This window comes from Perca fluviatilis, chromosome 23 (genome assembly GCF_010015445.1).
Source record: "Perca fluviatilis chromosome 23, GENO_Pfluv_1.0, whole genome shotgun sequence".
NCBI lineage: Eukaryota > Metazoa > Chordata > Actinopteri > Perciformes > Percidae > Perca > Perca fluviatilis.
Window position 1 is genome coordinate 21,927,041 of NC_053134.1, and position 26,408 is coordinate 21,953,448.

The window sequence follows — 26,408 nt, forward strand, 5'->3', positions numbered from 1 at the left end:
CCCTCCCCAGACTGACGTTTGAATGGGTCTCATCTTTGTATACATACACTTTAACTGTCAGGTCTCATACAGAAACACAGCATACCCACGATGGTTTAAATGCTGTTAGAATGTTTTACAGTCTACTTCCAGTCAGTCCAGTACACGTGTAAAATTCTGCGTGAAAAAACGCAATCATGTGAATATCATGCTAAATGCTTTTTTAATGTCATTAACAAAACACACGTACTGCTACTCAACATAGATGCAGAGTGAATATAATGGCATGCTTGGTAAATCAGCAGTAACGTAGCATTGTAGTAAACTGGCATGCAAAAACACTGGAATGGCCCTTTCAATTTTTTTTAACACAGCTTCAATACAAAAATGACCACATCTAGCCCTTATTTGAAATAAGTTGTCGTATTTTCTCTCCATCACATGCCCTTTGTCAGAACATTGTGTTCCAGGTTCAGTCCAGATAACAGTGTTCACTTTGTGCCACAGGTTCTGCATAGACAACGGAGCAATGATTGCTCAAGCTGGCTGGGAGATGTTTAGGTCCGGTCAGGTGACGGAGCTGGAAGACTCATGGATTACACAAAGGTCTTTACACTCTGCATCTGTCTCCTTTGTTGAAAATGTTAAAAAATAAACTGATTGCTTGGATTCCAGGTTCCCCCAGCAGTATAGACTTTCTGTTTACTCTCACCTCAATTCATTAATGTATTTGGTCCCAATGGCCTATTGGTGTAACAAAAAACAAGAATTCTAAGCACTCCCAAATGGTGGAGAAACTTTGATATTGCTAACCTGCTGTGCTAGCAGTCCATGTTGACCCTTAACATTTCTCCTGTTGTAGGTACAGAACAGATGAAGTGGAGGTGACATGGAGAGACTGATGGAATAACATATTGGTGCTACATATGTTGTTGCAGCAGGTCTGTTATGACGATGGGACAAATTCTTCTGGTTGCGGTGGTGGACTACCATAGTTCCCCATAGTAACTGTTCCCCTGAAACAAAGCTGAGGTCAGGTTTACAATGCAACTCTGACACTTCATTAACATGTACACCCAGTGCAGCTTCTCCCTACAAAAATTTCTGGCACTTTAATTTGGTGTTTAACTGTTGTACTTTGTAACTGTCAGGAAGGGAAACGTGATTTAACTGTACAGCAGTAAAACTACAAATTAAAAAAAGATTAAGATGGAACATGTCAAGTTTATTCATTTTATTAAGCAATACTGTTCACTTACATTCCTCCTCTTTCTCCAGTGTAAATTTTATTTATTCAATACATTTTCTTTCAAAAATCAACATACTGAACATGGTGAGATTCCTTATGGATTCATGAGTAACATTCACCCGATTAGGAAACCAAATAAAAAGGACACAGCATTAAGATCTGATGGGTAAAGGGTGCCTTTGACTACACCCCCTCTGTAAACTGAAGACACAGATACACAAGTCCTCTGCATACATGAACCATAAAACTCAAGCAGGTACAAGACATTCTGTTTTTAATCTAAGGGGGTAAGAGGATAAATCACTCTGGTGAGGGTTTCTTGCACACAGGAATTGGTCACAACAGATTTTATAACAAAGTGCTTGTTTGACCACTCGCTTTACAGAGGACAAAAAAGGTGTAGCTTTCAAAAAGGGGGAAAATTAAATTACAGCTCCTGATTGTTTTTAAAAAGACCAGCTCTACACATACAAGATAAAAATGGTAATGAGAGGCGATGAAAACAGGTCTGATTAATTAAGGCAGGCTTCCTGTAAGGCGTTAAAAAAGTCCATTGCAGTAAGATCTCAAAGGAGTTAGTCCAAAGTGTCTCAGTGTGGCTTTGTGTGAAGACATCATCCTGAGTGCAGTGTGTGAGAGCTGGACTCTTAAATTTGTCCATCTTTACGTGTTTTAATGTGCATGTAGGTGTGTGTGCTGTCTGTGTGTTTTATATATGCTTTGGGTTTCTCACACTGCTAGGCTGGGTGCTCCGGGGCCTCCTTGTACCAGACAACCTTTTTTGGAACTGCAAAATAGAAGAACAAAACAATGTCAGAGGGGGATTTTTTGGAAAAGAGAGAAAAACCAACAATATAGTGACACATTGTACACATCATTGTTCCACTGGAAAAATGGATTCAAGCTCCTAATTGGCCAAAAGAGAGTGTGTGTGAGATAGATAGATAGATAGATAAGAATTAGACATTTTGTGTAATTATCTTTTATGTTACCATCAACAAGGTATGTGACACAGCAGTACACACTCTCTGATTCCACTTTCAAGAACCACAGATCTACATTATGCATTGAAAGGGATATGTATTGTCATGACATGTAAATATCTAAGGAGCTGAAGTCTATTTCTCAAAATTTTAAACACCATGTCATCAGATGTAAAGCAGATTCAGAAAAACATTTTGTACAGAAGGCAAGTCCTGGTTCAAACTTGGCCAGAACTGTAATCATGACACTACCTTCAGTTAATGCTATACATGTTTTGCATTTTGTTTGCTTCATTTGTGTGTTTGAATGTTTGTTGTTCCTGTTTTGGATTATTATGTTCACTGACTTCAGGATTTCAAACTACCATGTAATATTACGGATTACTCGAAAGATCAATCAAGGGACTGGTGTTGGCTATAAGTTAGCTACATACACGTGTACAGTACATCGGACACTGCAACTGTCAATATTTCTCTGTACTCGTCTCTTACAAATGAAATTAAAAAAATTACATCTTGCCCGTGTTTTTTTCCCCTGAGAACGCAACGTACCTTTTTTCTGTTTGTTACAGATGGCATTCCACTCTGAGGAGACAAAAGGAGAGTTACTGTTAATAGAATGAATGCAGTGAAAGGACAATATTCCAAATAAAACAAAAATCTGGCAGGGTGTCTTGAAAGCTTCTCATAGCCCTCACCTCTACTGTGATAGTTCAAAGCCTCCACTAGATGGCGACAACTAAGCAGCAGCTTCCCGTTGCTCTCGTCCCCCTCTGGGCGTGCGGCAGGGGTAATGGAGGCAGCGACTGGGACAGGCGTTTCCCCCGGAGGCTGGACTGTGACAACTGACTCGAACTGTAGCTCTGCTGCCTGCTGAGCATCTGTAGGCTGAGGAGGGAGGGCGTTGGCAGCGGGGCGAGGGCCAGGGCCCTCTGTGGCGGGCCTCGCCTCGCTGATGAAGCTGAGACCCCACTGGTTCTGTAGCAGCACGCCGATGGCAGGGCGCTCCTCCTCCAGCCCTCCGCTTGCTGCTCCCGCCTTCACTTTGGAGGCGTAGCTGACGGCCGGCTGCAGCTTGGCGGGGCTGTCCTGCACTGGGAAGGCAGGCGGGGGCTTGAGCAGCGACAGACTGTCCTCCACCCACCTCTCCTTTTGGTGAACCTTTTGCGGCCGCTCGCTTGCTCGGCTGACTGCCTTCTGACTTTCCCTGCGAAGGCTGCGGCCTTTGTGCTGGTGACCCTTGCGGTCTCTGTCCCTGCGGTAGCTGAAGGTGTGCGCGTGGCCGGGGACGATCAGGTCGCCTTCAGGTGAAAGCTGCCGGGGCTGTTGGTCACTGCCAGAGATGCAGCCTCCACCCCCACCACCTCCGCAGTTGCCCGAGCCAGGAGACAGGCGACGGTTGCGAATGTGGGGCTCTGAGTTGGTGGCTGCAACGAGGACGGCTGGATCACACAGGGTATCGGACTCACACACGGTGTTGCTGGCTTCCCATGTACCTGAAAGAGATGTTGACATGTTGGTCAAAAATACTAATATCTTCATATCACACATACCAGAAACACGTTACAGTTATTGGTGCTTAGGCTACCATGTGAAACCATCACAATTGGAGAACATCAACATTTGGAAAAAAGCCTTTAAAAAAAAAAAAAAAAAAAAAAAGGGGCTAGGTATCGCCAATTGTTTCCTGAATCGATTTGAGTGACAAGGTCCAGATTCAATATCAGTTAGGTAAGGGAAATTTAATTGAACAATACCAGTTTAGCTTGGATATAAAACAGATTCTCAGAGAACTTATGCTTTAAATTGTAGAAGCAACCCCCAAATATTTGTATAATGCACCATTAACACTAACTCCCACTAACTGTTTAAAGTCCTTTTAACTTAACAGGACTAACATGAAAAAGCATATATTGACAGATCAGTTTGGAGAGTTTATTAATCGATATCTGATCACTCAAACAAAGATCGATTTTAAATTTTAGAATGGATTATTTTTACCCGTCCAACACTCAACCCACGATTTGAAGTTCTCAATACGATTTTTTCATGTTTTCTTAACAGAACGAGCTGCAGACTGAAAATAACTGGAAAATATTCCTTTATTTATATAAACTGTGCAAAACATGTCCTCTTATCAAAAGTGCAACTGAAATTTTATTTTAAATAAAAACTTTTGATTCGTTAAAATAAATCCAAATAACTTAATAATAAATATAAATCAATTGGAAATAAATGAACTACGAACACGCAGCGACGTCAGAAGTTAAAGTAAAAATCCAGAGTAAATCTGCCCTAAGCCTTTTTTTTTTTATATCTCAACTAGTTATCTTTACACATTTATATCGACTCCACAGTAAAAAAACAAAACAAAGTCCTGCTCTTATTTAACAGTATTGAGTAGATTGCTGACAATCCATGTTGGTTAGGCAAGAATCTAACTATGTGTACAAAAATAGGCATTTCACACCACAAGCTAGTTCCCTTGGCTGTGGTTCTCCCCCATAAAAAAGGATCTTTGCACTTGGCTGTTTGATATAAACAAACATAAGGGCTGGATGACACATTTCCATGTGACTCCACAAGCCAGAGTTCTGGCACAACAGTTGCCTGTATTGCTGCCTATTTGCCAAGTATCGGAGAAAAGAACAAGATGAGCTGGGGTCTATTTCACAAAAGCAGAATTGATAAATCCAGGATAACTGATAAAGCGAGGCTTGACCTAGTCTAATCCGTTCAGCCTGGCTTGGTGCGCTTCATGAAGGCCAGTCCAGGCTGAGGAGGAGCGACTAGGTCGAGCCAGGCTGAAGTCATTCAGATAGATGCGTGTTCATGGCCTTCCTTAACAGACCGCAAGGTCGATCACAGATTTACTGATGCCAAAATGGAGACTACACCATTGTGAATATACTTTACACAGAGTGAGCAGCAGCTTCTTATGGAAGTTTGATGAAGTGAAACATTTGTAAATAAAATAAAAGAAACACGGCCGCTGTGATGAAACAGCGAGAGAAAGCGTGGCAGACTTTTATCTTTTTTTTTTTTTACACAGATGCTGAGTTTCCTTCTTTACATATTAAATGCTTTGCTTCCTCGTATATATGGAGATAGAAAAGAAGGACACTGAAGAAATTGGACTCTAAAATCTAGAAACTATGAAGATAATTAAGTGATAAACTCAATGCACACTGTAAACAATGAATTTAACAGAGTATTCATCAGTTATTTCCACCCCAGCAAAATATAAGGTCAAAAACCATTGAGGTGTCCTCTCCCTGTTTCCTGAGCATACAGTATTATTAGTATACTATTAACTAGAATATAATTTGGGAGGATTGTACAATCAGGATAGGTTTTATAATTGTACAATCCTCCCAAATTATAGTCCCAGTTCACTGGACAGAACACACAATGTGTGCTAAGAATGCCAAATAAAATGCACATGGAAGCGGAACATACATGATCCTTTGTTAAAGAACACAAAAAGAAATAAATCATTTTAAATAATTAAAGGTGAATTGGTCTCTGACCACTGCCATTGTTGGAACCATTATAGAAACACATGTAGTATAGCACTTTATATACTGTCCTTCACTGACTATATTAAAAACACATTTGCAACTGTATCAGCCTTTTCTAATCATCTCAACAACTGCCATAATATATTCAAACGTCTAACAACAATATGAACAGTAACAATGACTGTCACATGAATAGTTATTTAAAAAATGGTCACAATGTTAAAATACAGTGCTTAACTGAACAGTGTTGTATTTTAATGCCGGCTACTAATAAGTTGCTGAGTGAACAGAAACATAGGTGCCTCTGCTTTTGTAAAATGGAGTCAAGGCTAAACTGAGCCAGGATATCTGGGAAATCCCAGATTAGGCTAATCCACTATCTAGGTTTTGTTAAATAGCCCTCTGATACCGAATTAAGGAGGATGGAACAGCTGGGGAGAAACACCTCATATGGAGTTTCTCCTGCTAACAGAAAAAAATACAAATCCCCAATTATCCAGTAAATGTGTACTGTTGTAATGTGAAAACAATTAGTTGATTGTCAAAGTTGACAGCTAATGAATCGCCATGCATTTTGATAAGTGATATTCCTGCTACCCATCTATCCCACTAACTGTTCAACTCATGTTGAAAGCAAAAACTATGAGGACTTGCATCTTTACCCTTGTTAACATTACTGTAAATGAAAGTTTTTTGAGTAGGAGTAGATTTGGTTGAACTTAAAGTTCAAAACAGGGTTTGTCGAACTGTCTGCCAGAAACTCCAAAGCCTAACAGTGATTAAAATAGATTCCCCCCCCGATATAAAATAAACTCATGTCAATTCAAACATAATTTGAATTGGCCGTTTTGTCAGATTTCAGCAACGAAGCTCACCGTTTTCCAACAATGCCTCCATTGTCAAATGTCACACTAAATTTGAAGGAAAATATGAGGAATAAAGTTGACTTTACGGTCAACCAGTGGTGGAGTGTAATACTGTAAGTAAGTACAAATTTGAGGTACTTTTACTGTACTTGAGCCTTTCCTTTTCCTGCCACTTTCTTCTCCGCCACATTTCAGAGAGAAATATTGTAGTGTATACTCCACTACATTCATCCGACAGCTTTAGTTACTTTACAGGTTAGGATTATTGCACACAAAACATGTACTTTATAAAATCGGCTGTTTCATTATAAATTAAACTACCCCAACAATATAACGGCCTACAAGTCCATCTGAAATGTTCAGGACATTAAACTGGTTGGATGGTTTCCAGTTTCTATAATGTGAGGACTTTTCAGCATTGAGTACTTTTACTTTTAATACTCCAAGTACATATTCCTCGGAGGTAGGTGATCAGCTTTAGTAGTAAAGTGGTCCTTTGAGAAACAATCCCCTGACTCACTGTTTTGATATTTTATATACTAATTAAAGGATTGAAAACACGCCGATTCATCAATAACTAAAATACTAAGTTAGTGGCAAGTATACATTTAGTTTATTTATTTAAAGAAAATAACTGCTGCAATACCTCTGTGGGGACCACAGCTTACAATACCTGTCGCCATACATCTCACCGTTACTGTACCGACGTTACACAACAATCTGTGTCACTCAGCCACACGTGATGGCTCTTCGTGATAAAGGAATGATTGGTTTACCAAGCATTGCCGAGTAGATTAACTAATGAGTTCAAGCCGACCCATTTTCTGTCCGCATGGCACACGACAGACATACCTGACATTAGAGCTCGTTGTTTAGGCATGCCAACTGAAAATACGTCCTCGGTGACAATAATAGCAAAACTCCCAACAGGTGCTGTGTATGGTTACATAACTTGTAGGGTCACAACAATCGCAACGATTAAGAAAGTGATACACCCGGCGGCCTGAATAGCGTGCCCGCTCCAAAGCGCCACATTTCAAATCATCCAACGTTTACGTTAAAGAGGTAACGTTAGTTTACCACTCCAAGGAGACCGTCTCTAACACCGTGACAGAAATTTCTAGAAACTAGCTAACTGTATATACTCTTCGGTCCCTAACTAAAACGGTCACTTGGCTACTTTTTAGCGTCTCTTCAGACATACGCATCAACATGCTAGGATTCGTGCGTGTGGTGCTGGCAGCTAACAAGACAGCAAGAGCTAGGAGCCAGCGCCAATGTTAGCCAACTTTAATTAGCAGCGTCACGTTGCGGTGACTTAACCTCGACGGTTTTATTCATCGGTCGTTGGAACATGGTCAATCGAGTTCAACAATGTCTCAACATCCAACCGTTGTCGTCCAGGGGATGGCTTTATGTTGTGCCGCATCAAGAAATGAACAGCTAGCTAACTAGCATGTTAGCCGAAGTCAAAGTTTCATAACCCCCCATTCAAAGCGGCGAGCAGGCGGCTATCGATAGCGCTAGCTAGCACAGTTGCTAACACCTTCGGCAAGACGACAAAATAGCTTCTGGAAGTGAGGAATTTCGGTCAGCTATGTCAGAAAGTTGTACAAACTTACCTGTTTTGATATGCATGTCTCGTTAAACGTGTTGCGGAAGCTAAACCGTTTAGTAACTTTTGTTTACAGTGTTAAGATAACGACGGCTCGCTGGATGAATCTTGAGTGGCCACCCGGAAGCGACACGAGAATGTGGGTGGGACCGGAAGTTCCTACAAATAAGCGGTCCGGCGGGAAACTTGAGGGAATTTTAACATTCAAATATGATTCAAACCTTACTGTGATCTACAGATGTTTTTTCTTTAAAAAGGCAGATTTATTTTAAAGAGGCAGGACATTTTAACTTTGAATGGAGCCACGTTTTATTGTGTTACACTTCATGTAAAATCAGACTGTAGTGTAGAACACTTTAACAACCATCATCAACCAAGACATTCAAAACCAATGGGAAAGGCAAAATGGAGAGAAATTAGACCTTACTAGCTAGTTCCTGATCTGTCACACAGATGAGACAACCATGTTAATAATAATAATAATAATAATAATAATTAATGACATTAAAAAGGGTTCCCTACCTATGTGTCACCACTAGGGGGTCGCAAGATCATTAATATAACAAGAAAGTAAAACACATTTTATTTTTAACTTTTCATGACAATAATTGTTCTTTTCTTGAGATAGGAGACATATTTTCTTCAGGCTTCTACTAATTTTCTAAAGGAAACTATAAGGATATCACTGGTGAAACTGCTCCCAACTTACTGACGTATGAAATGTGTGTATAAAAAGAATAATAAAACTTAGCTTATACAAATATAGTCTGTTTTGACCAATTTCTTACCTCTAAAATATAAATATGTCACTGTTTGTACTACATACTAGTTCCTTGTTCCACAGCTCAAAAGTAGTGGAAATGTCCCACACTCACAACACTGTTCTAAAGGGTCTAAGCAAGATGTTGTTACTGTAACAACCGGTGTTTATATGACTGGCCCCATCAGCAATCATTAGAAAACCTAACTTGATTATACAAAAGATCAGAGCATTCATCATGGATGTAGAGCCAGTTCTTCCATATTCTATTAGTCTTGAGTGGATTACAGACGTCCTGTTCTTGTACCTTATTCCTTTGTTTTCTTAAATGTCCCATAAGATAAACTTTGATCAGTTTACATAGAAACCTGTATTCAGTCACACAGTGGAGGAGAAGCATGTAAAACAAAACCTGGTCATCTAATTGCATTATTGTTTTAATATCAACATCATTTATTTCCATTACTACGCAGATGGATGTAGAAACCAATGAGTGAGCTATTAACAATCACAATAAACAAAACTAACCTTGGATATGTGAGCAGTCCTCCTGTTGATCAGTGGTACCATCTTTAACATCTTTGGCATTCTCTCCCTTTTTCACAGATCGTTGTGGCCCCTCTCCACTGTTACACCTTTTCAGAGCTTTGTTTCTAATCATTTGTATTTTGCTTTCCTTGTTCATATTTTGACTTTCTTCATCCTCCCCTAGCCCAAAGACTTCCCTCTCTGCCTTCGCTTCACTTCCATGAATCTTCATTTTCTTTGGTTCCTCTGTGGACAGTTTGGCCGCTATTCTGGTCCTGTTTCTTTCTGGAGCTCCCATTGTCCTTTCTTCCCTGCTCTTTGACTTTGCTTGGCTTTATATCTTTTCCCACACTCTACCCTCCAGATTCTCCCCCTCCTCTCTTTGATCATTGACCTTTTGAAATGTCCTTACTGTGACCCTACATGTTATCTACCATCTCTGTCTTCTCCCCTGGACAGATCACATGTAAGTCATAGAAACTTAAAGAGAGACTGTTAAATAATGATCCAAACCAACTGGTTGGCAACAGGCTATACTGGTTGTCTGCCCTGTCTGTTATGCACCTTTTTAAAGTCCTTGTTTAGTTGGCTCTTTTTAAATCATTTTAAAGCGAGGCTGGTTGGTATGTCCCTCTCGCTGGGGCCGGAAAATTAAGTCTGAGGTGTCCCGAGACAATTTTCCGGAAAGAAAAGCACACAAAGATAGACCATTTTTGAGATTTGTTGATGTTTTCGTTTTTCATGTGAAGTATTATACATTTAAGAAGGTTCTTATGTAACAGAACACATTAAAAACTTATAGATTAAAGACAGTTTATTATTGTTTAAAGCAACAATCTTCCTCTTCCAATAAATACATCATTAGCTCCTAACAGCTCAAAGACTCAATGATTCCACAACTATACCCTTCTCCATGTGTGTGCGTACGTGTCTCTTCAGCCTCGTAGAAGTAGAGAAACTCTTCTTACAGAGCAGACAGCTGTGTGGCTTCTCTCCGGTGTGTGTCCGAATGTGCATGTTGAGGTCCGAGGAGCACCTGAACCTCCTCTCGCAGTAGGAGCAGGGGTAGGGCCTCTCTCCTGTGTGGATCCGCTTGTGGAGCAGGAGCTCGCCAGAGGTGAGGAAGGTCTTGCCGCACTGCGAGCACTGGTGGGGCCGCTCCCCCGTGTGAGTCAGGTTGTGTCGGACGAGCGAGGTCGACTTGGCGAACCTCTTCCCGCAACGGGTGCACGCAAACGGCCGCTCTCCTGTGTGTGTATTGAGGTGTTCGCTCTGAGCTCGCTTGGTTTTGAAGCTCTTCGGGCAATGTGGGCAGCTGAACGGCCTGAAGTTACTGTGGCTGCGCTGATGCCTCACCAGCTCTCCGTGGGTGAGGAACGTCTTCTGGCAGGTGGTGCAGAGGTACGGCCTCTCGCCCGTGTGGATTCTTTCGTGGCGCGTGAGGCTGGCCAGCTGGGCGAAGCTCTTCTCGCAGTAGGAGCACTGGAAAGGCCGCTGGCCGTTGTGAGTCAGCAGGTGCCTGTTGAGGATCTGGAGCTGTGTGAAGCTCTTTCCGCACTCTGTGCAGGGGTACGGACGCTCCCTGGTGTGGATCTGCTGGTGCTTATTCAGCAGCCACACATGCGTGAAGCTTTTCCCACACTCGCAGGCAAACGGCCGCTCGCCGGTGTGTTTCATCTGGTGCCTCTTGAGGTCCGACGCTCGGCTGTATATCTTCTCGCACAGGGAGCATTTGTACTGACGCCTGACCACGTGCCTCTGCCTGTGCTTCAGCCGTTCCAGGATGCTACCGAAGCTCTCACCACATTTCTGGCATTTGTACTGACTGTCCACATTCTCCGATGCCTCCTCTGCTACGATGACCTCTGTCGTGAGCTCGAGGGGAGGGTTGCACGTCTGTCCGCAGGCCGTTCGTTCGAAATGCAGCTTGAGCAATCCCATCTGTGTGAAGCGTTTGCCGCACTGGGAGCAGAGGAAGGGCCGTTCCCCTGTGTGAATGCGCTGATGTCTAGTCAGATCCCAAGAGTTCTTGAAGCCCTTCTTACACTCCTCGCAAGTGTACGGGCGCTCGCCTGTGTGTGTCCGTTGGTGACGCGTCACGTCTGAGGCGCGCGTGAAAGTTTTGCCGCACTCCTGGCACATGTGAGGGTCAGGCCTGTCGTGGATGGGGAAAGGCTTGGGGAACTCAGGACGCTGGGCCTTCTTCTTGGGGATATCCGCAGTCTCTGCAGACCTCTGGAGTTTGCCGTACTGCTCAGGGTGACTGTGCTCAATGTGCTGCAGCAGGTAGGACTCCTGCATGTGGAAGAACGGACACTCTGAGCAGGCAAAGACCTGGGTGGATATCTCCAAAGTGGTACCTGTGCAAAACACAGAAAATATAAGTAGTTGTTTTATGTTTCGATAAAACTTTTTGTTTGTGTTGTTGCACAACTATTTTGAGTCCCTTTCAGCTGCAACATTGCCCGGTTCAGATGCCCGGTTATGTGCAGTCTATGTGACATCTTCTCCCATATGACAACAATGAGCTGGCTAAAACATGTGTCTACACCAGTCATATTTTACCTCCATCCACACAAAAATACCTCAACAACAACAACAACAACAACAACAGGAGAACAACTCAAGCGTGATTTATGGCTCGGCCCACGCAGAGCTTTCGACATAGCCTAAGTTAAGTGGCCATGAAGTTTATACTTGTGCGTTGGTGTGTGCGTCAATCTTTCTAAGGCAGGGCCGGCGTGTGTGGGGAGTGTGTGATAGAGCGAGTGAGAGAGTGACGCGATTAGCTTCGGAGCGAGCACCGAATCTAGTCATAGTGAGAGAAACAAAGCGTCTCCCCTGTGCTTTGTGATCATGCTGGGAACCCTGTAGCAGTCTGGTTACTCTGGTTACTGGTTATTAAATCTCTGCTCAGTCATCTCCCAATTTAGTTGTTCTTATTTACATATTTTTCTCTTTCTGTTGTCAGACAACTGAATGAGTATAAAATAATGACGTGATTGCAAAATACTAGCAGTGTTTCTTTCCTATGCTGCGATGCACTGTTAACAAATCACAATTTTATGATCGTAACGTTTTTGACAATATACACAAATACAGGATAATGGTGGTCTGGTAAGCTTACATAATCGTTTACATTACATAACCTTTTTCCTAAAGCTCAGTTTTCCCCGTCCACATGAAAACATGAGGTACGCTTTGAGATTCAGCCACTCTGGGGAAAGTTGTTGAAAAGGGTACAGTTTGAGGTGAGAAAAATGCCAGCGTATTGTGACAGAGGGCCAAAACAGAAAAAAATGCTAAGTTTTTTTTAAATTGAGCTGGCTTAGTGTAGACACCTTGTCTGAAGCCTTGTTATTATTTGTACAGGATGTTATTTACATGCAACAGTTATATTTGATAGCAGTTACTTATTGAATAAAAAGCAGCAGAAGATAAAACTTAGTACTACAGCTTTGATCTGCCCGAACCCAATTGGACCCAAACCTGACGTGCCAGGTTTGGAACGTGCCGGGCAGTCATTTTTTAAATTTTCCTGTATTTGAATCGGGTCGGGTACGCACACATTTTTTTCTTTCTTTACCTTATAGTCTGCGTAATGTCATAATAAATGTATGGGCTGTATACCGCTGTGTGTAACCACAAAGTTCTAGATATATAAAACTTACACGCATGGAGAAAAAAGCAAAAGACATTCAGGGTTTTAATCGGGCTCAGGCCTAAAACTGCTGCAGTGGTTAAGGCTCGGCCTTAAAGGTCCTATGACATGCTGCTTTTTGGATGCTTTTATATAGACCTTAGTGGGCCCCTAATACTGTATCTGAAGTCTTTTATATAGACCTTAGTGGTCCCCTAATATTGTATCTGAAGTCTCTTTCCCGAAATTCAGGTGCAGAATTACAGCCACTAGAGCCAGTCCCACAATGAGCTTTTCTTTGTATGAGCCATTTCTGTGTCTGTAGCTATTGAGGAGGAGAGAGAGGGGTGGGGCCTTGACCAACTGCCACTTTGCTTGTTTGAAAGCCATGATGTCTCTCTCTTTCTCATGGGCGGGCCAAATTCTCTGACCTCATAAGGAGAAGATTCCAGATCGGCCCATCTGAGCTTTCATTTTCTCAAAGACAGAGCAGGATACCCAGGGCTCGGTTTACACCTATCACCATTTCTAGACACTGGGGGACCATAGGCAGGCTGGGGGAATGCATATTAATGTTAAAAAAAACTCATAAAGTGAAATTTTCATGCCATAGTACCTTTAAACAGAAACTACGGGGGTTCATGTAGGGTCGGGCCAGATTTTTTGAGCCCGATCATAGCTTTACCTTCTTATTTTCATTTGATTGTATTTCTGTTTGATATTTCACTTGTAAACGAGATCTTGAGCTCAATGTGATTTCCTGATTAAATAAAGTATATATATATATATATAAATAAACGGATGTGTCTGGTTTACCTTCTGTTCCAAGGTGCTCGAGGCATTTGTGGTGCTGCAGGAGAGACCTCAGGTCGTTAGGATTGGTGAGCTCTTGCAGGCAGTCCTTCAGTACAGAGGGGGCAGAGGTCAGCCATGACACCGTCTGTTTATGGACAAGAGCCAACGTGTCAGCAAGAATATGGTGATCATACAGTCAGTTCAGAGTGAAATGTGACAAAACTGACAACCATATACAGTATTGGCCAATATAAATTTTTTTATATACACATGACAAACTAAATATACTATGTTATCAATAGTATTTTTCATAATGACAGAAGAAATTAACTTTAAATCAAATATATAAAAGCCTGTAAACACAACACTCAAAGTGAAAATGAAATGTTCTTATATCGTCATGTTTATGTTATAACCTTTATTCCAGACTTAAAATCAGAAATAGAAAGGTTGGGACATTCTGGGACAAGACAGTGTATGTTTCAAGTAGCAGCGACCAATACGAGACGATACATAAGCCCATTTAACACAATCAGTTAAATATTACAAAAAGCAACTAAAATAAGATTTGACAATTTCATTACTAAGCTCTTCCAGACATTTAAATTCAAAACAAACTCCTCTTTTTTAATAAAAAGAATATGAAGGGGGAATTTCAAAATAAAGGCACATCCTAAAGATGACGACATGTATCGATATTTTCACTTTGTATCGATAATATTGGATAGTCTTATTAGAAATGATTATTAGTTATTGTACATACATAGAATTATACTAAGTATATTTAAAGTATGGAGTGACCAATTCAATTAAATTTATCAACAAATAAATACAGGATAAAAATGGCGCCTACAATTGTGGAAAATGTGGTAATGTAGTATATTACCTTACTGAGGTCTGGTACTGGCAGGAGTTTCTCCAGTTTAGACAGAAACTCCCACACGAGCAGCTGCATGTCTGTGTCGTAGCTGGGACCATACTCTGTTGGAAAAACCTCCTGGGGAGTACAAAGGTAACAGTTACTCAAAATTAAGTTAAAAAAACAACAGGTGCAGAAAAAGATTCTCTTTCAGATGCCAGCTGGGTTACATGTTAGTCTAAATCCACAACGTTCCATTTCCAGGATTTCTCCGGTGCCGCCGGAAATTGTCCCTCTTTTTCGGCTGGATGTCCGTCACCTTCCTCTTCCTTTGTGTTGCCGTTCTAAACTGAGGTGGATTTCTGAGGACTATGGTTAACTGCTCCTCAGATCTCTGCAGGATAAATCCAGACAGCTAGCTAGACTACGTGTCCAATCTGAGGTTTCTGTTTCTGTAAAACAACTTTTGAACGTACACGTTCCACCTAAACAAGTTCCTTCCTTCTCGAGGCTATTTTGCAGAGGCACCCGGGTTTCATCCGGTGCTTAGCACCGCCAATGACGATTGTGATTGGTTTATAGAAATGCCAATAAACCAGAGCACTCTCCCATCCCGGAATGCTGTGTGGACTAGCCAGACCCTCCTTTGCGGCGCTGTGGAGGAAGGTCTGGCAATGCGAGACTACATGTGAAGCTGCCTTGCCTGGTAAAAATGCTCCCTCTCCGCTGGGTCTTTCAGTAGTGTTTGGATGAGCTCCACAAAAATGGCCTCCTCTGCATCTACCTCTGCATCCCCACTCTGAAAGACATTAATCACCGTTATTTATCAAAGCAATATAAGAATATCAATGCTCCATCCGACCATTACAAGCTCCAGGCACTGTACTGTATACTTGACAATGACAGAAAAGACTAGAACTGCAAAGATCAATCAATTCTCAACTACTAAATTAATCGCCAATTATTTTGATAATCGATTAATCGGTTTGAGGTTTTCTTTATGACAAAAAAGGTAAAACTTCTCAGATTTCAGCTTCTAAAATGTGAATATTGTTCTAGTTTCTTGTCTCCTCTGTGACAGTAAACTGAATATCTTTGTGTTTATAAAACAAGACATATGAGGACGTCATCTTGGGCTTTGGGAAACACCGATCCTAGAGCTGGGCGATATGGAAAAAAAAATCCAATATCACGATATGTTTGACAAAATACATAGATTTAAATAGTGCGGAGATGTTGTAGGATTGACTATTGGTGCTTCCACAAAATATTTACTCAATGAGAGTTTTGATAAATAATCACCAATAATGTGGACATAATGACTAAGTGGGTAAATGCAAAGAGTTCAGGAAATTACACCACTTTATTGGAATGCAGCCACCAACACTTGTGTCCTATCACGATATACAAAATTTCAGACGATATCTAGCCTCATATATCGATGTCGATATAATATCGATATATTGCCCAGCCCAAACTGATCGACATTTTTCACCATTTTCTGACATTTTATGGAGCAAACAACTAATTGAGAAAATAACCAACAGTTTACTCGACAATGAAAATAATCTTTAGTTGCAGCCCTAGAAAAGACTGACATGTTGTCACCTATTTTTTGGAATTGTAATAAGGCAGCTGTGAAAACATTGTCACACTCTCACTTACGCCTGTGTATCCCGGAGGGCGGATTCGTTCTAGGTGAGGCTGTATGCACAAAACGTTGGCCGTTTCCTCATTTCTGCACAACTCAAGAATAATCTGAAGAGAAAGATGTTGAAAGAAGAGAGAGGTGTCCCCTCAGCAAGACATTGAGTTAACCGCATCCATGAAGTATGACATTATTGTATGATTGTCAACATTTCTGTAACTTGATCACATGTGAAACCCGCCAACTCACTTTGGCTCTCAGTCGCAGAAGCAGCGTGCCTCTTTGCTTTGGGTTGAGCAGCTCCGGCACTGTAGCCGTGACCAGCGTCACAAACTCGTCGAGATTTTCATAATCGAGAGCCTCTCTCCGCTGAGCCACTTGCCACATCGCTGCAGAAAGCAGCCGCAGAGGAGGTATCAGCAGCCTCAATGATGACAACGGCAGGAATATATCTGTGCAAACATAGACATGGGGTGGACAGGGTCATGATCAGTGGTGGAAGATGTATTCAGATCCTTTACTTAAGTAAAAGTACTAATACCACACTGTAAAAACACTCTGTTGCAAGTGAAAGTCCTGAATTGAAAATGTTACGTAAGTAAAATTATGCAAGTATCATCATGAAAATGTACTACTATTAAAAGTTACAATACTCAATGCAGAAAAATCCTCACATTTTAGAAACTGGAAACGATAAAAACAGTTCTGTTAATCAACTATAAGTGTTTAATCGTCTAATCATTTCATCTGGACTTGTTGGGTAGTTTAATCATATTTTACAAACTACATGTGTTTTTGTGTGCAAAAATCGTAATTTCTAAAGTAACTTGTAGCTAAAGCTGTAACAGATGAATGTAGTGGAGTAAAAAGTACAATATTTCTCTCTGAAATGCAGTGCAGTAGAAGTAGAAAGTGGCATGAAAAGACTCAAGTAAAGTACAAGCAACTCAAATGTGTACTCAAGTACAGCACTTGAGTGAATGTACTTAGTTACATTCCACCACTGGTCATGATATACCTTTATGAAGTGTCTTCTTGTTACACATGGACGTGGGAGAACCTGACTGTAATGTGTGCATGTTTGCTTATAAAATAAAACATATATACTTATACACAGGGTCTGGTGTGTGACTATTTAGGTTGAACACTTTAGTTTAAATATTGAAAAGACTAAGGGCTTTAAATAGGCGTAGGTAATTAATTGGTCATTGAGGGAACCTCCTGTATGATGTTTTCCACAGTGCATGTATTGGAGTATTGGCAGATTAGGGAACTGTATTACAGTAAAAACATGCATATTACACAACAAATAGTACCGAAAGCTGTTGTTGTATTGAATATCTAAAACTGGCGAGATAAAAGAAACGCCTATTAAACTAATACTGCCACAGTAGCTTTGGTGTGTTGAAAACTGGAGTGAGGATATACAACAGCAATGTTTTAGCCTCATGTTTTCTAGCTCCGTGCATTACATTTCAGCCTACTTTACTTAATACTTTGTCCTGTTCCTGTTGCCTTTGAACCTGCCCAGGTCATATACTGTATAATGTACTGAACCTAGAAACAACATTGAGTGAATTTAGCATAGTTAGCCACATAGCCAAAACAGTGGGACATTTGGCTTAGAAGATACCGGTTTACAGCTTGTCGAAATCACAAAGGAAACTCCACACCTTCGTTTACTCAACAGCAATGCTCAAGTTCGTACATAAAGTAAATGTTGCCATAATTTCATAATTTTAGTTTACATTACGTCTGTTAGCTACAATCACTGCTATTAGCTGGGGTTACGAGATAACGACACTATGCATACAGCTAACGTTAATTGGCTGTAAGCTACGCCAACATATTGAAACACAACACAATAAAACGGACCTGTGTTTTCCACTTGATAGGAACTGCCTGTCGTTTCCATGATTAAGAAAATGTAGAATCACTTTTTAAAAGTCCCCAAACACAAGCTTGCAAGCCATTTGTTAGCTTCTTACAGACCGGAAACACGTGCAGTACACTTTCACAATAAGAGCTTTAAGTAACAACCAGTATATGTTCGGTAGGAATAAATTGTAGCTATACAAAAGTACTTCTCAGTAATAGCACCAACTGATAATATGCAGAATGCAATGATTAGATCTGTTTAACATAAAGAAAACGAATTCATGTATGTAGATAGTCATTAGATAATCCATGTAGGCAAAAACACAGTAGTTGGCTTGTCTTTAACAGGTGAACTAAACAGTGTATTAATGGTTGTTGGTTGTGTATTACCATTAAAGTTATTAACTACCAAATTATAAATACAGCAGCAGAAATAACTCTCCAAGGCAATTTAGCAAAAGATGCATAATAAATCAAAGACATATTGTACTTATATAATAACAATGTGTGTAAATATGAATATGACACTGTGCTAAACAAGAAACAAATGGTCACCATTTAGAAGGTAGGTAAAACATTTTATTTACCATGTGCAAACTTTCAACATTTTAATGTGCTGGAATTAAATTCCACAATATAATATATGGTGTGCAAGTAAAATCTTGTTTCTCCACTTCACAGCCCCCACACTGGATCATAAGATGGCCATTGTCACTTTTAATAAAAAAAAGAATTATATAGTTTATCTCCTTCCCACGGCAACAACGTGAATGCATCCCTGCAGAAAGACAGTCCACAGCAACAGGTCACAGAGGGAAGGAGCTCTGTGGGACAAATCTCTGATGTCAAAGCAGGATGCCACATTTATGAAGCGGTTCCATGGTCTAAGGCGCAGAAACCTGGGATGTGATATCCAATAAAGTGGTGTTAAATTCAGTCAAAGCTGGGTTAGCATTCCTAACAGCAGGGCAGGACCAACACTCCGTCTTCAGACTCCAGAGTCCAGGAGACAACCCTTCAACAAAAGTAATTTAAAGTTCATCAAACTAAATAAAAAGGTACATACGATATACAATTAATTGACCAGCCTACAACATTTTTCTTTAAACTGAAGGACAGGATTTTTCAAATGGCTTCAGCACCAATATTACTGCATTGTGGTGTAAAAACACTCAAGTACTCACCTCAGCCTACCTCTACCTCGGACTTTATGTTTATGATTTAAGATTTAAATCCAATTACTGGTAAATTAATTTCCTCACAAAAAAACTGCATCATGAAGACAATGTCTCATCAGTCATTTTAAAGTAACAATCAGGGGACGATTACATTGCAATTTAAATGGCACACATTAAAGCAGAAATGAACTGGTCGATTATTGTGGGTCTACAGATAAAACACCGACATCTACTCAGATAATACATTACTCTTTTGGGTATTTTGAATTTCCCAAGCACAAATACCAAACATTTGCTTGTTCTGGCTTCTCAAATATGCGGATTCCATGCTTTTCTTTGTCCTATATAAGAGTAAACTGGGTATGTTTAACGTTACATTGTGACCACTGTGGTTACCCGTAACATTACCTAATATTATTTGAACAGGCAACCCCACACACCGATAAAAGGCAACAGTAGTGGTTAGGTTGAGTACTGTCCATTAGTAAGAATTATTACCCAGGTTTAATTAATATACAATTCTGTTAATGACAAAATAGTGAAAAGTAAATAGCGTTATCTCAATTATCTATCACTATGTTAATACGACTAACGAGCCAGCTAGCTCAGTAACGAGCTACGGAAGTTGCTCAACTAGCTAGCTAGTTGAGCAACTTCCGTAGCTAGGCGCCCTCAACGTAAGTTAGAAACCTCTCCATTGATTCCCGCTTACCTTTCTACGGGACTATGAAATACATGATGAGGAAAAATGCGATGTCAAAGAGCACGAACATCCAAAAGTCATACCAGTAGGAGTGTTTCGGTAAAGATATCGAAACTTCTTTAGATTTAAACATTTTAAGGTCTTTTTCAGACTCCGTCACGGGAGTTGCGCCTGGTGCCATCTTTGCTGGATACAGCTCGAGCTTCCCGGAAGAGAACACACACAATTCCTGCGTCATATGGTCCTTCAAAATAAAATAAAAACCATAGTGTTTAATGTGTCCTTTCTTTCCATTGAAAACCTTTGACAGTAGTAAGTAAGTAACACTTCAGTCTCACTTTCGAATATTGCATTCTGTGATAATATACAGGCCATTGACTTTTTTGGTTTATTTGTATTTGTATTGTAAACAATAGATGTCAGAAAGACATCACCAAAACGTGTTACCCTTTGGGATCTATCAAGTCACTCTTCTTATTCGAGTGACATCACGTGACTATGTCACCCTGTTATTACATCAGTTCGATGCTATTTAGTGTTATAATAGATGTCTTTAAGGAATTACGTTTTCTATAGAAAACAATTTAGCTTAAGTATTTTGATATTACATTGATTATACTTGACATTGCTACCAAGATTATTGTCACATTCACAGATACATGTCACATTCACATTATATTTTTGATAACAGCAGCTTAGTTGTCCACTTATAACAATGACACACCACTGGTAGGTATTGTGTCAATAAAGTTTTTATCTTCTAACTGATGACCCCTAATGCTACTGTTGACAGCAGTTAGTTTACAGTAGCTTCCTTCTGACAGACCAAGCTTTAATATGTATCACTCTCAAGGTGAGGAGCAAGTTTCTCTATTAACACTTGGGAATTAAATTAAATTAAAGGTATCACTGACACTTAGGCAAAAGAGTGTATTTCATACATGTAGCCTAACAGTCACTTGGGACCATTTGTTAAACATTTAAAGGACCAGGGTGTAGGATTTAGGGGGATCTATTGTCAGTAATGGAATATATATAATTCATAATTAGCTTTTTCTTAGTGTATAATCACCTGTAACTAAGAATTGTTGTGTTTCCGTTAGCTTATAAATGAGCCCTTCATATCTACATATGGAGGGGGACCTTTTCCATGGAGCCCGCCATGTTTCTACAGTAGCCCAAAACAGACAATCCAAACACCGGCTTTAAAGAGGGCCTTTCACGTTTTAACGTTATCTGAACGTTCTCATACACGCTTGGAGAGGAAGGGGTGAGGGGAGGCGTACACACTGCTCCTTTAAGACTTGATTTGTAACGTGTACTAAATGTTTTTTTGGTGTCATCTCAAAGTACAAGGACACTGTGACATATTGACACTCTTTCTATCTACTTCCCACCTCGGATGCTTTTATTCTCCACTCCATAAACTGGCCAAAACAAACCCCACAAACATTTCAACTGGACAAAGAAAAAAAGCTCAGCATCTTGTTTGCTCGTGTGACACCAAATACTATTTATTAGGGCTTTACAAAGACTACAAAATCCTCCAGATGAGTTAAATCACTGTCTCTGTCTATTTACATGATATGTTACATACAAATGTACAAAATATAAAACATTTAAGGACAAATGTTTCACCCAAAAAGAAGAAAACTTTCTCTCAAACCAGAGTAAATGCTATGGTTTTCAACTGAGATGTAACTGCAAAGTGGTAAGTGTGGAAAAATGACCAGCTGATCATCAACATTATGGTGGACACACTAATAACGGTGTCAACAATCTGCTAGCTTGGAAACTCAGGGCCTACAACGGGAGTGTAGAAGAGGGTGAATTGTGGGAGATCTAAGCTCAGGTTTGATACATGGGTGTAACTGTAGGTAAGGAGCAACTTGTTACCACTGTAACTAACTGCCCCCTTATCATGCAACTTACACACCCTTGCAGACACAAGGCTGGCCAAGTTGGCCAGATATATGTGCGAACCATCAGAGGCTTGGCTGCAGAGACACGTGTGAAGCTGAACACAGGTAGGATTGTAGAGGATAGGATTGTCCTGAGGTTATGACAACATGATTTCTTGGTCTATGATGGGCTTTGACTGACCAGTAGCACCTGTTGGGTTGTTGGTAAATGTATACAGTACGGTGTCAGGTCAGCTTCGGTGCCTCGGACAGCTTAGCAAGCCTAACGGTGGCGGTAAGCTTGGGTGAAGATATCCAGAGAGGAAGTGCATCTAAGGAACAACAGGCATTCCTAAAGATGGAGAGGATCCAGAGAATATTATGGCAGGAGGGGGGGAATACTGGAAAAGTGCCCATTTTTTTGTTCTCAGTCTGTGATATTAGTGAGTTAAAAACGGTTTCTTACTGTACACCGTATGCCTCCTGCATAGGCAAAACATCCAATCACCACAAGACACACACCTGTTTCTGACAGCGTGTTGAGTTTTTGCATTTCTTTTTTTTTTTCTCTGTTCTCAAAGTACAATAATTTACTCAGCGGGTTAAGCATATTGTAACATCAACAGGGCAGAATGCATTTTTGATTCACTGTGCAAGACTTAAGTATTTACAACCCACCCCGACCTCAAAGTGTGCAAAACCAACCCACGCGTTAAACAAAGAGAGGACAATCAAAATTCAAAATGGCTTCCGTCCAATACACGCATACATAACGGTAAAGGTCTCTTCTCAATGCATTCCCCCTTTAAAAAGCTTCAAAACATGCTCATCAGGCTAGAAAACCCAAAACAGTTTGGTTGTGCTCCTGTCAGTTCAAGTGAGCCCAGCTCAACTGGGCGAAAAACAACAACTTAAAAATACCACACCCCTTTTTAAAATGTTTTTACGATATTGGTCAGTTTTAAATTCAAATACAGCATCAACTCTTTTATACTTTTACTGTCAGAAACAAGAAAGGGCGGTTTGGAGGAAGAGGGAGTCCCAAAAAAACAAAAGAGGCTGTTTTTCCAACTACAAGCAGTTTCTTTGATGTAGCAGGAAGCAGATCATCATCATCATCATCATCATCATCATCATCATCATCGTCATTTGACATTAGCATCTCTTCTTCTCACTTTAGCCAATGGGAGCAGAGGATGCCTCCCAAACTTTTGCACATTTAAGGCAGTGGGTGCAGATGCTGAACAAGAGTGCCAGAAAGTTCCAAGCAGGACACTGTCAGCTCATTCAATTCAATATTACAAATACTTTGCTGATTGATTAGCTCAGATTCATATCTGTTGGAGTGAAGGCCTTGACATTTGTCAAAGTCAGTATACTGCTTTTCTGTTACTTTCTGAATTTCCCTGTTGCAGCAAGCCCCACCCGCTTGGTTCTCCATGTAGGATAACACAAATGTCACAAGAATTCAGCTATTTGCAATTAACTGTTCGCTAAGCCACGCCCTCGTTCGCAAACGTTGCTACGCCCTGTCAAGCTTTCAATTCTCACACCTATACAGCTTACAATAACCATAGCATATTTGCCAGAAGCTGTAGCTAGCTAGCTAATTAGTCTAACGTTATACACTTTTCCAAATCTTGTAAATGGGTCTTAAATGTGGACTTGATGGCTACATCCATGATATTTGGCTAAAATACTAAAGATAAAGCTGCATAACAGGAAACAGTTAGCATCCAACCAGTTGTTGATCCAGTATGTTTTCACTTTTTAATGTTACAAGAGAAAATCCTTTTAGGTTGAGGGCTAACCCTTGTGTTTGGCAAATGCTATGTCAGAGTAATATTGGCTGGGGTTGCTGGAGTGTTGCTTCCCCTAATTTAATAAAGAGCAGGTTATGCTTGGTTACTACTGTAGGTAGTAGGAGAGTTAGCCAATCGTGCTAACATTTGCAACTAACACACCAAAGTCTTTAAATGCTGAGTATCTCTCAAACTACATCTCCATGCACACCACTGACGTGAAGAAAGCTTGACAGAGTTGCCGAGTTATGGTTGCTAATGATTGGACAATCGCTGTTCAAGTGAGGCGTTTAACGAACGGTCGATTGGGACAGTTCTGTGAGGACCCACAGAAGGCGGCGCCTGCTGTAATATGGTGCATTGTAAGCTATGGAGTGACAACAGGCTGTAGAGCATGGAAGGCCAAGAACAAAGTAATCTAAGTTTACAACCATGATCAGCTGTGCATTGCGATGTGAAGTCCCGTGTGTATGTGTGGTTGTGTGTATGTGGACATTTGGCAGTAAATCAAAGGGAAACATTGGCACTTGTCCATTTTGTTTTCTTCACAGCAGCAACGTGGCTGGATGACACACAGACAATCCACTTTTCTTGTGCTTGTTGTTGGCATGCAGGTCAGTGAGGAGCGGCTTGGCAGTGCCTGACACTGAGGAGGCTCAGGACAGGAGACCAGCACCATGAAGCCCAACTGACAACTGAGCAGAAGGGGTGGCCGGGTTGGCTCAGTGGGTAGAGCAGGCGCGCATATACTGAGAGGCTTATGCCTCGACGCAGAGGTCAAGGGTTTGAGTCCGACCTGTGACGATTTCCTGCATGTCTTCCCCCTCTCTCTCCCCTTTCTCACCTAGCTGTCCTATCGATTAAAGGCGGAAAAGACCAAAAAAGAATCTTAAAAAAACAAACAACACAGAGCAGAAGGGTTGTGTGCCCTATGTGTACGTGTTATGTTATGAAAATGGTAATTGTCATGATCCTAGCTGGGCTGAGGAGGGTTTTGCAAATGTCTCAAATCAACCACATATGATGTCATCATGGTGGTGCAGAATTGTCTTTATGCTCAAAAAAGGCAAAGTCACCCTAATAAGGTGACTATAGTGCTAAACGATGAGACAGAAAAGTGTCCCTCAGCTCTGAATCCACTCCGATATACTAACTTAGGAGGAGCCAGTTCAGATAAACAGCTGATTGTTGACTGTGTCAGACATTATTGAAGCACACAATCAATCTGATGGACCTGTGATGAATCTAATGGTTTACGGACAGTTTTCTAACAGCTGATAGCCTCCGTTGTGGCCGCCAAAGGGCATTATATTGCCTAAAAACACTCCTCTCCTCTTCCTTGACTCCCTCAATAGGTTAGGGTCAGAGACGAGGGTCCCAGGGTGCTATAAACAGTGCCTTGCTCAAGGACACTTTGGCAGGCTGGTTTGTTGGTCACATGGGGGCTTAAAAACCAATCAAAGCCTCTGATTAAAGGACAGTGTCCTCCTGCTGCCTGTGTGTAAGTGCATGAGTGTATATGTTTTTGTGAGAAGCACCTCTGTAAACAAGGAAATACATTAACAAGAGAACCTGCCACCCCCCCACTGTAAACATCTGAAGATATATATCTGGGATTAACAAAAGAAGAAGGAAAAAAAGAAAAATCCAGTTCAAACTCGTGGCTTTCTCTTTTTTTTCTGATACCCAAAGTTAAAATAATGGGCTGACCTGTGGCTCCTCATGGCTGAGCACAAATGTGATTTACTCCTTGGAAGTCAACTTCAGAGGAAATGCTGTCCCTTGTCAGACACATCCTGCCTGCACATATGAAAAGTTGTATTCTCAAATGTTATACATCCATTAAAAAAGGACTAACTGACTTTATTAGTGGATGTGTTTAAAATATATATATTTGTGGATCCAACTCAGACGATTGTTTATCATTTTTACCACTGAGGCGGAGAAGTTGGCTACTGCTCTTTAAAACACACACTAATTTGATTTAATATTGCACCATTGTAATGTAAAAAATATGTGTTTTCTTTCAAATGGTGGGTATACCATTTTGGATAATAAAACTTTTCATACACCATACATCTGTGCACTATACAGGTGTCTGGTAGCGACGGAGGCTCAAAGGTTCCCAGGTTGGAGGGGGTCCGCTGTCTCCCAGCGCAATAACGCTCTTGGTCTCATAGTGCAGACTCCAGCGAGGAGTCCAGCTGGTCGTCATGGTGACTGGTGCTGTCGCTGTCGCAGCTCTGTGTGCTGGAGTAGTTAGCTGCCTCCTGTAGCCGTAGCAACATGTTCATCTGAAAACACAACACAAACAAGGAAACGCCTTAATGACAGAGATTGTGTGTGGAAAGCGGTCCAATCCGTACAGTGTCTGCCCGACTTAAGGTACACAGGTGCCTGAGCACGCAGCGCTCTAAACTGATCACAAGAATCATACCTAAAAATTGGAAAAACAGTTATGAATCAAACAGTTCTGGTCAAGTGAATGGGCCTGGTCGTAAGT

General features: G+C 40.9%; 4 protein-coding genes across 5 annotated transcripts in view; 1 reads left to right on the forward strand and 3 right to left on the reverse strand.

Moving 5' to 3' along the window:
* The window catches only part of LOC120553804 (O-sialoglycoprotein endopeptidase), a 33,471-nt gene extending 32,101 nt beyond the window's left edge, over positions 1-1,370 (forward strand). The window contains 2 exon segments of the mRNA XM_039792519.1: positions 487-585; positions 842-1,370. Coding sequence (XP_039648453.1) covers positions 487-585; positions 842-881 — 139 coding nt within the window. The 3' untranslated portion in view covers positions 882-1,370.
* si:ch211-214j24.10 (uncharacterized protein LOC558894 homolog) lies at positions 1,199-8,356 on the reverse strand. The gene is made up of 4 exons (XM_039792521.1): positions 8,221-8,356; positions 2,910-3,707; positions 2,764-2,796; positions 1,199-2,015 (listed from the first exon to the last, which is right to left on the reverse strand). Exons 1-4 carry the CDS (start codon positions 8,234-8,236, stop codon positions 1,966-1,968), a joined length of 897 nt encoding a protein of 298 aa, XP_039648455.1. The 5' UTR covers positions 8,237-8,356; the 3' UTR covers positions 1,199-1,965.
* Positions 8,357-10,297: 1,941 nt separating this feature from the next.
* Positions 10,298-18,535, reverse strand: LOC120553803 (zinc finger protein 2 homolog). The gene is made up of 7 exons (XM_039792518.1): positions 18,319-18,535; positions 16,693-16,895; positions 16,461-16,553; positions 15,499-15,594; positions 14,823-14,933; positions 13,958-14,081; positions 10,298-11,861 (listed from the first exon to the last, which is right to left on the reverse strand). The coding sequence occupies exons 1-7, from the start codon at positions 18,356-18,358 to the stop codon at positions 10,378-10,380; spliced, it is 2,151 nt and encodes a 716-aa protein (XP_039648452.1). The 5' UTR covers positions 18,359-18,535; the 3' UTR covers positions 10,298-10,377.
* A 3,160-nt stretch (positions 18,536-21,695) lies between these two features.
* nav3 (neuron navigator 3) overlaps positions 21,696-26,408 on the reverse strand; it is a 230,372-nt gene continuing 225,659 nt past the window's right edge. For both annotated transcript variants that reach the window (XM_039791195.1, XM_039791196.1), the window contains one exon: positions 21,696-26,199. In XM_039791195.1, the coding sequence (XP_039647129.1) occupies positions 26,080-26,199 (120 nt within the window). In that variant the 3' untranslated portion in view covers positions 21,696-26,079. The remainder of the gene's footprint in view (positions 26,200-26,408) is intronic.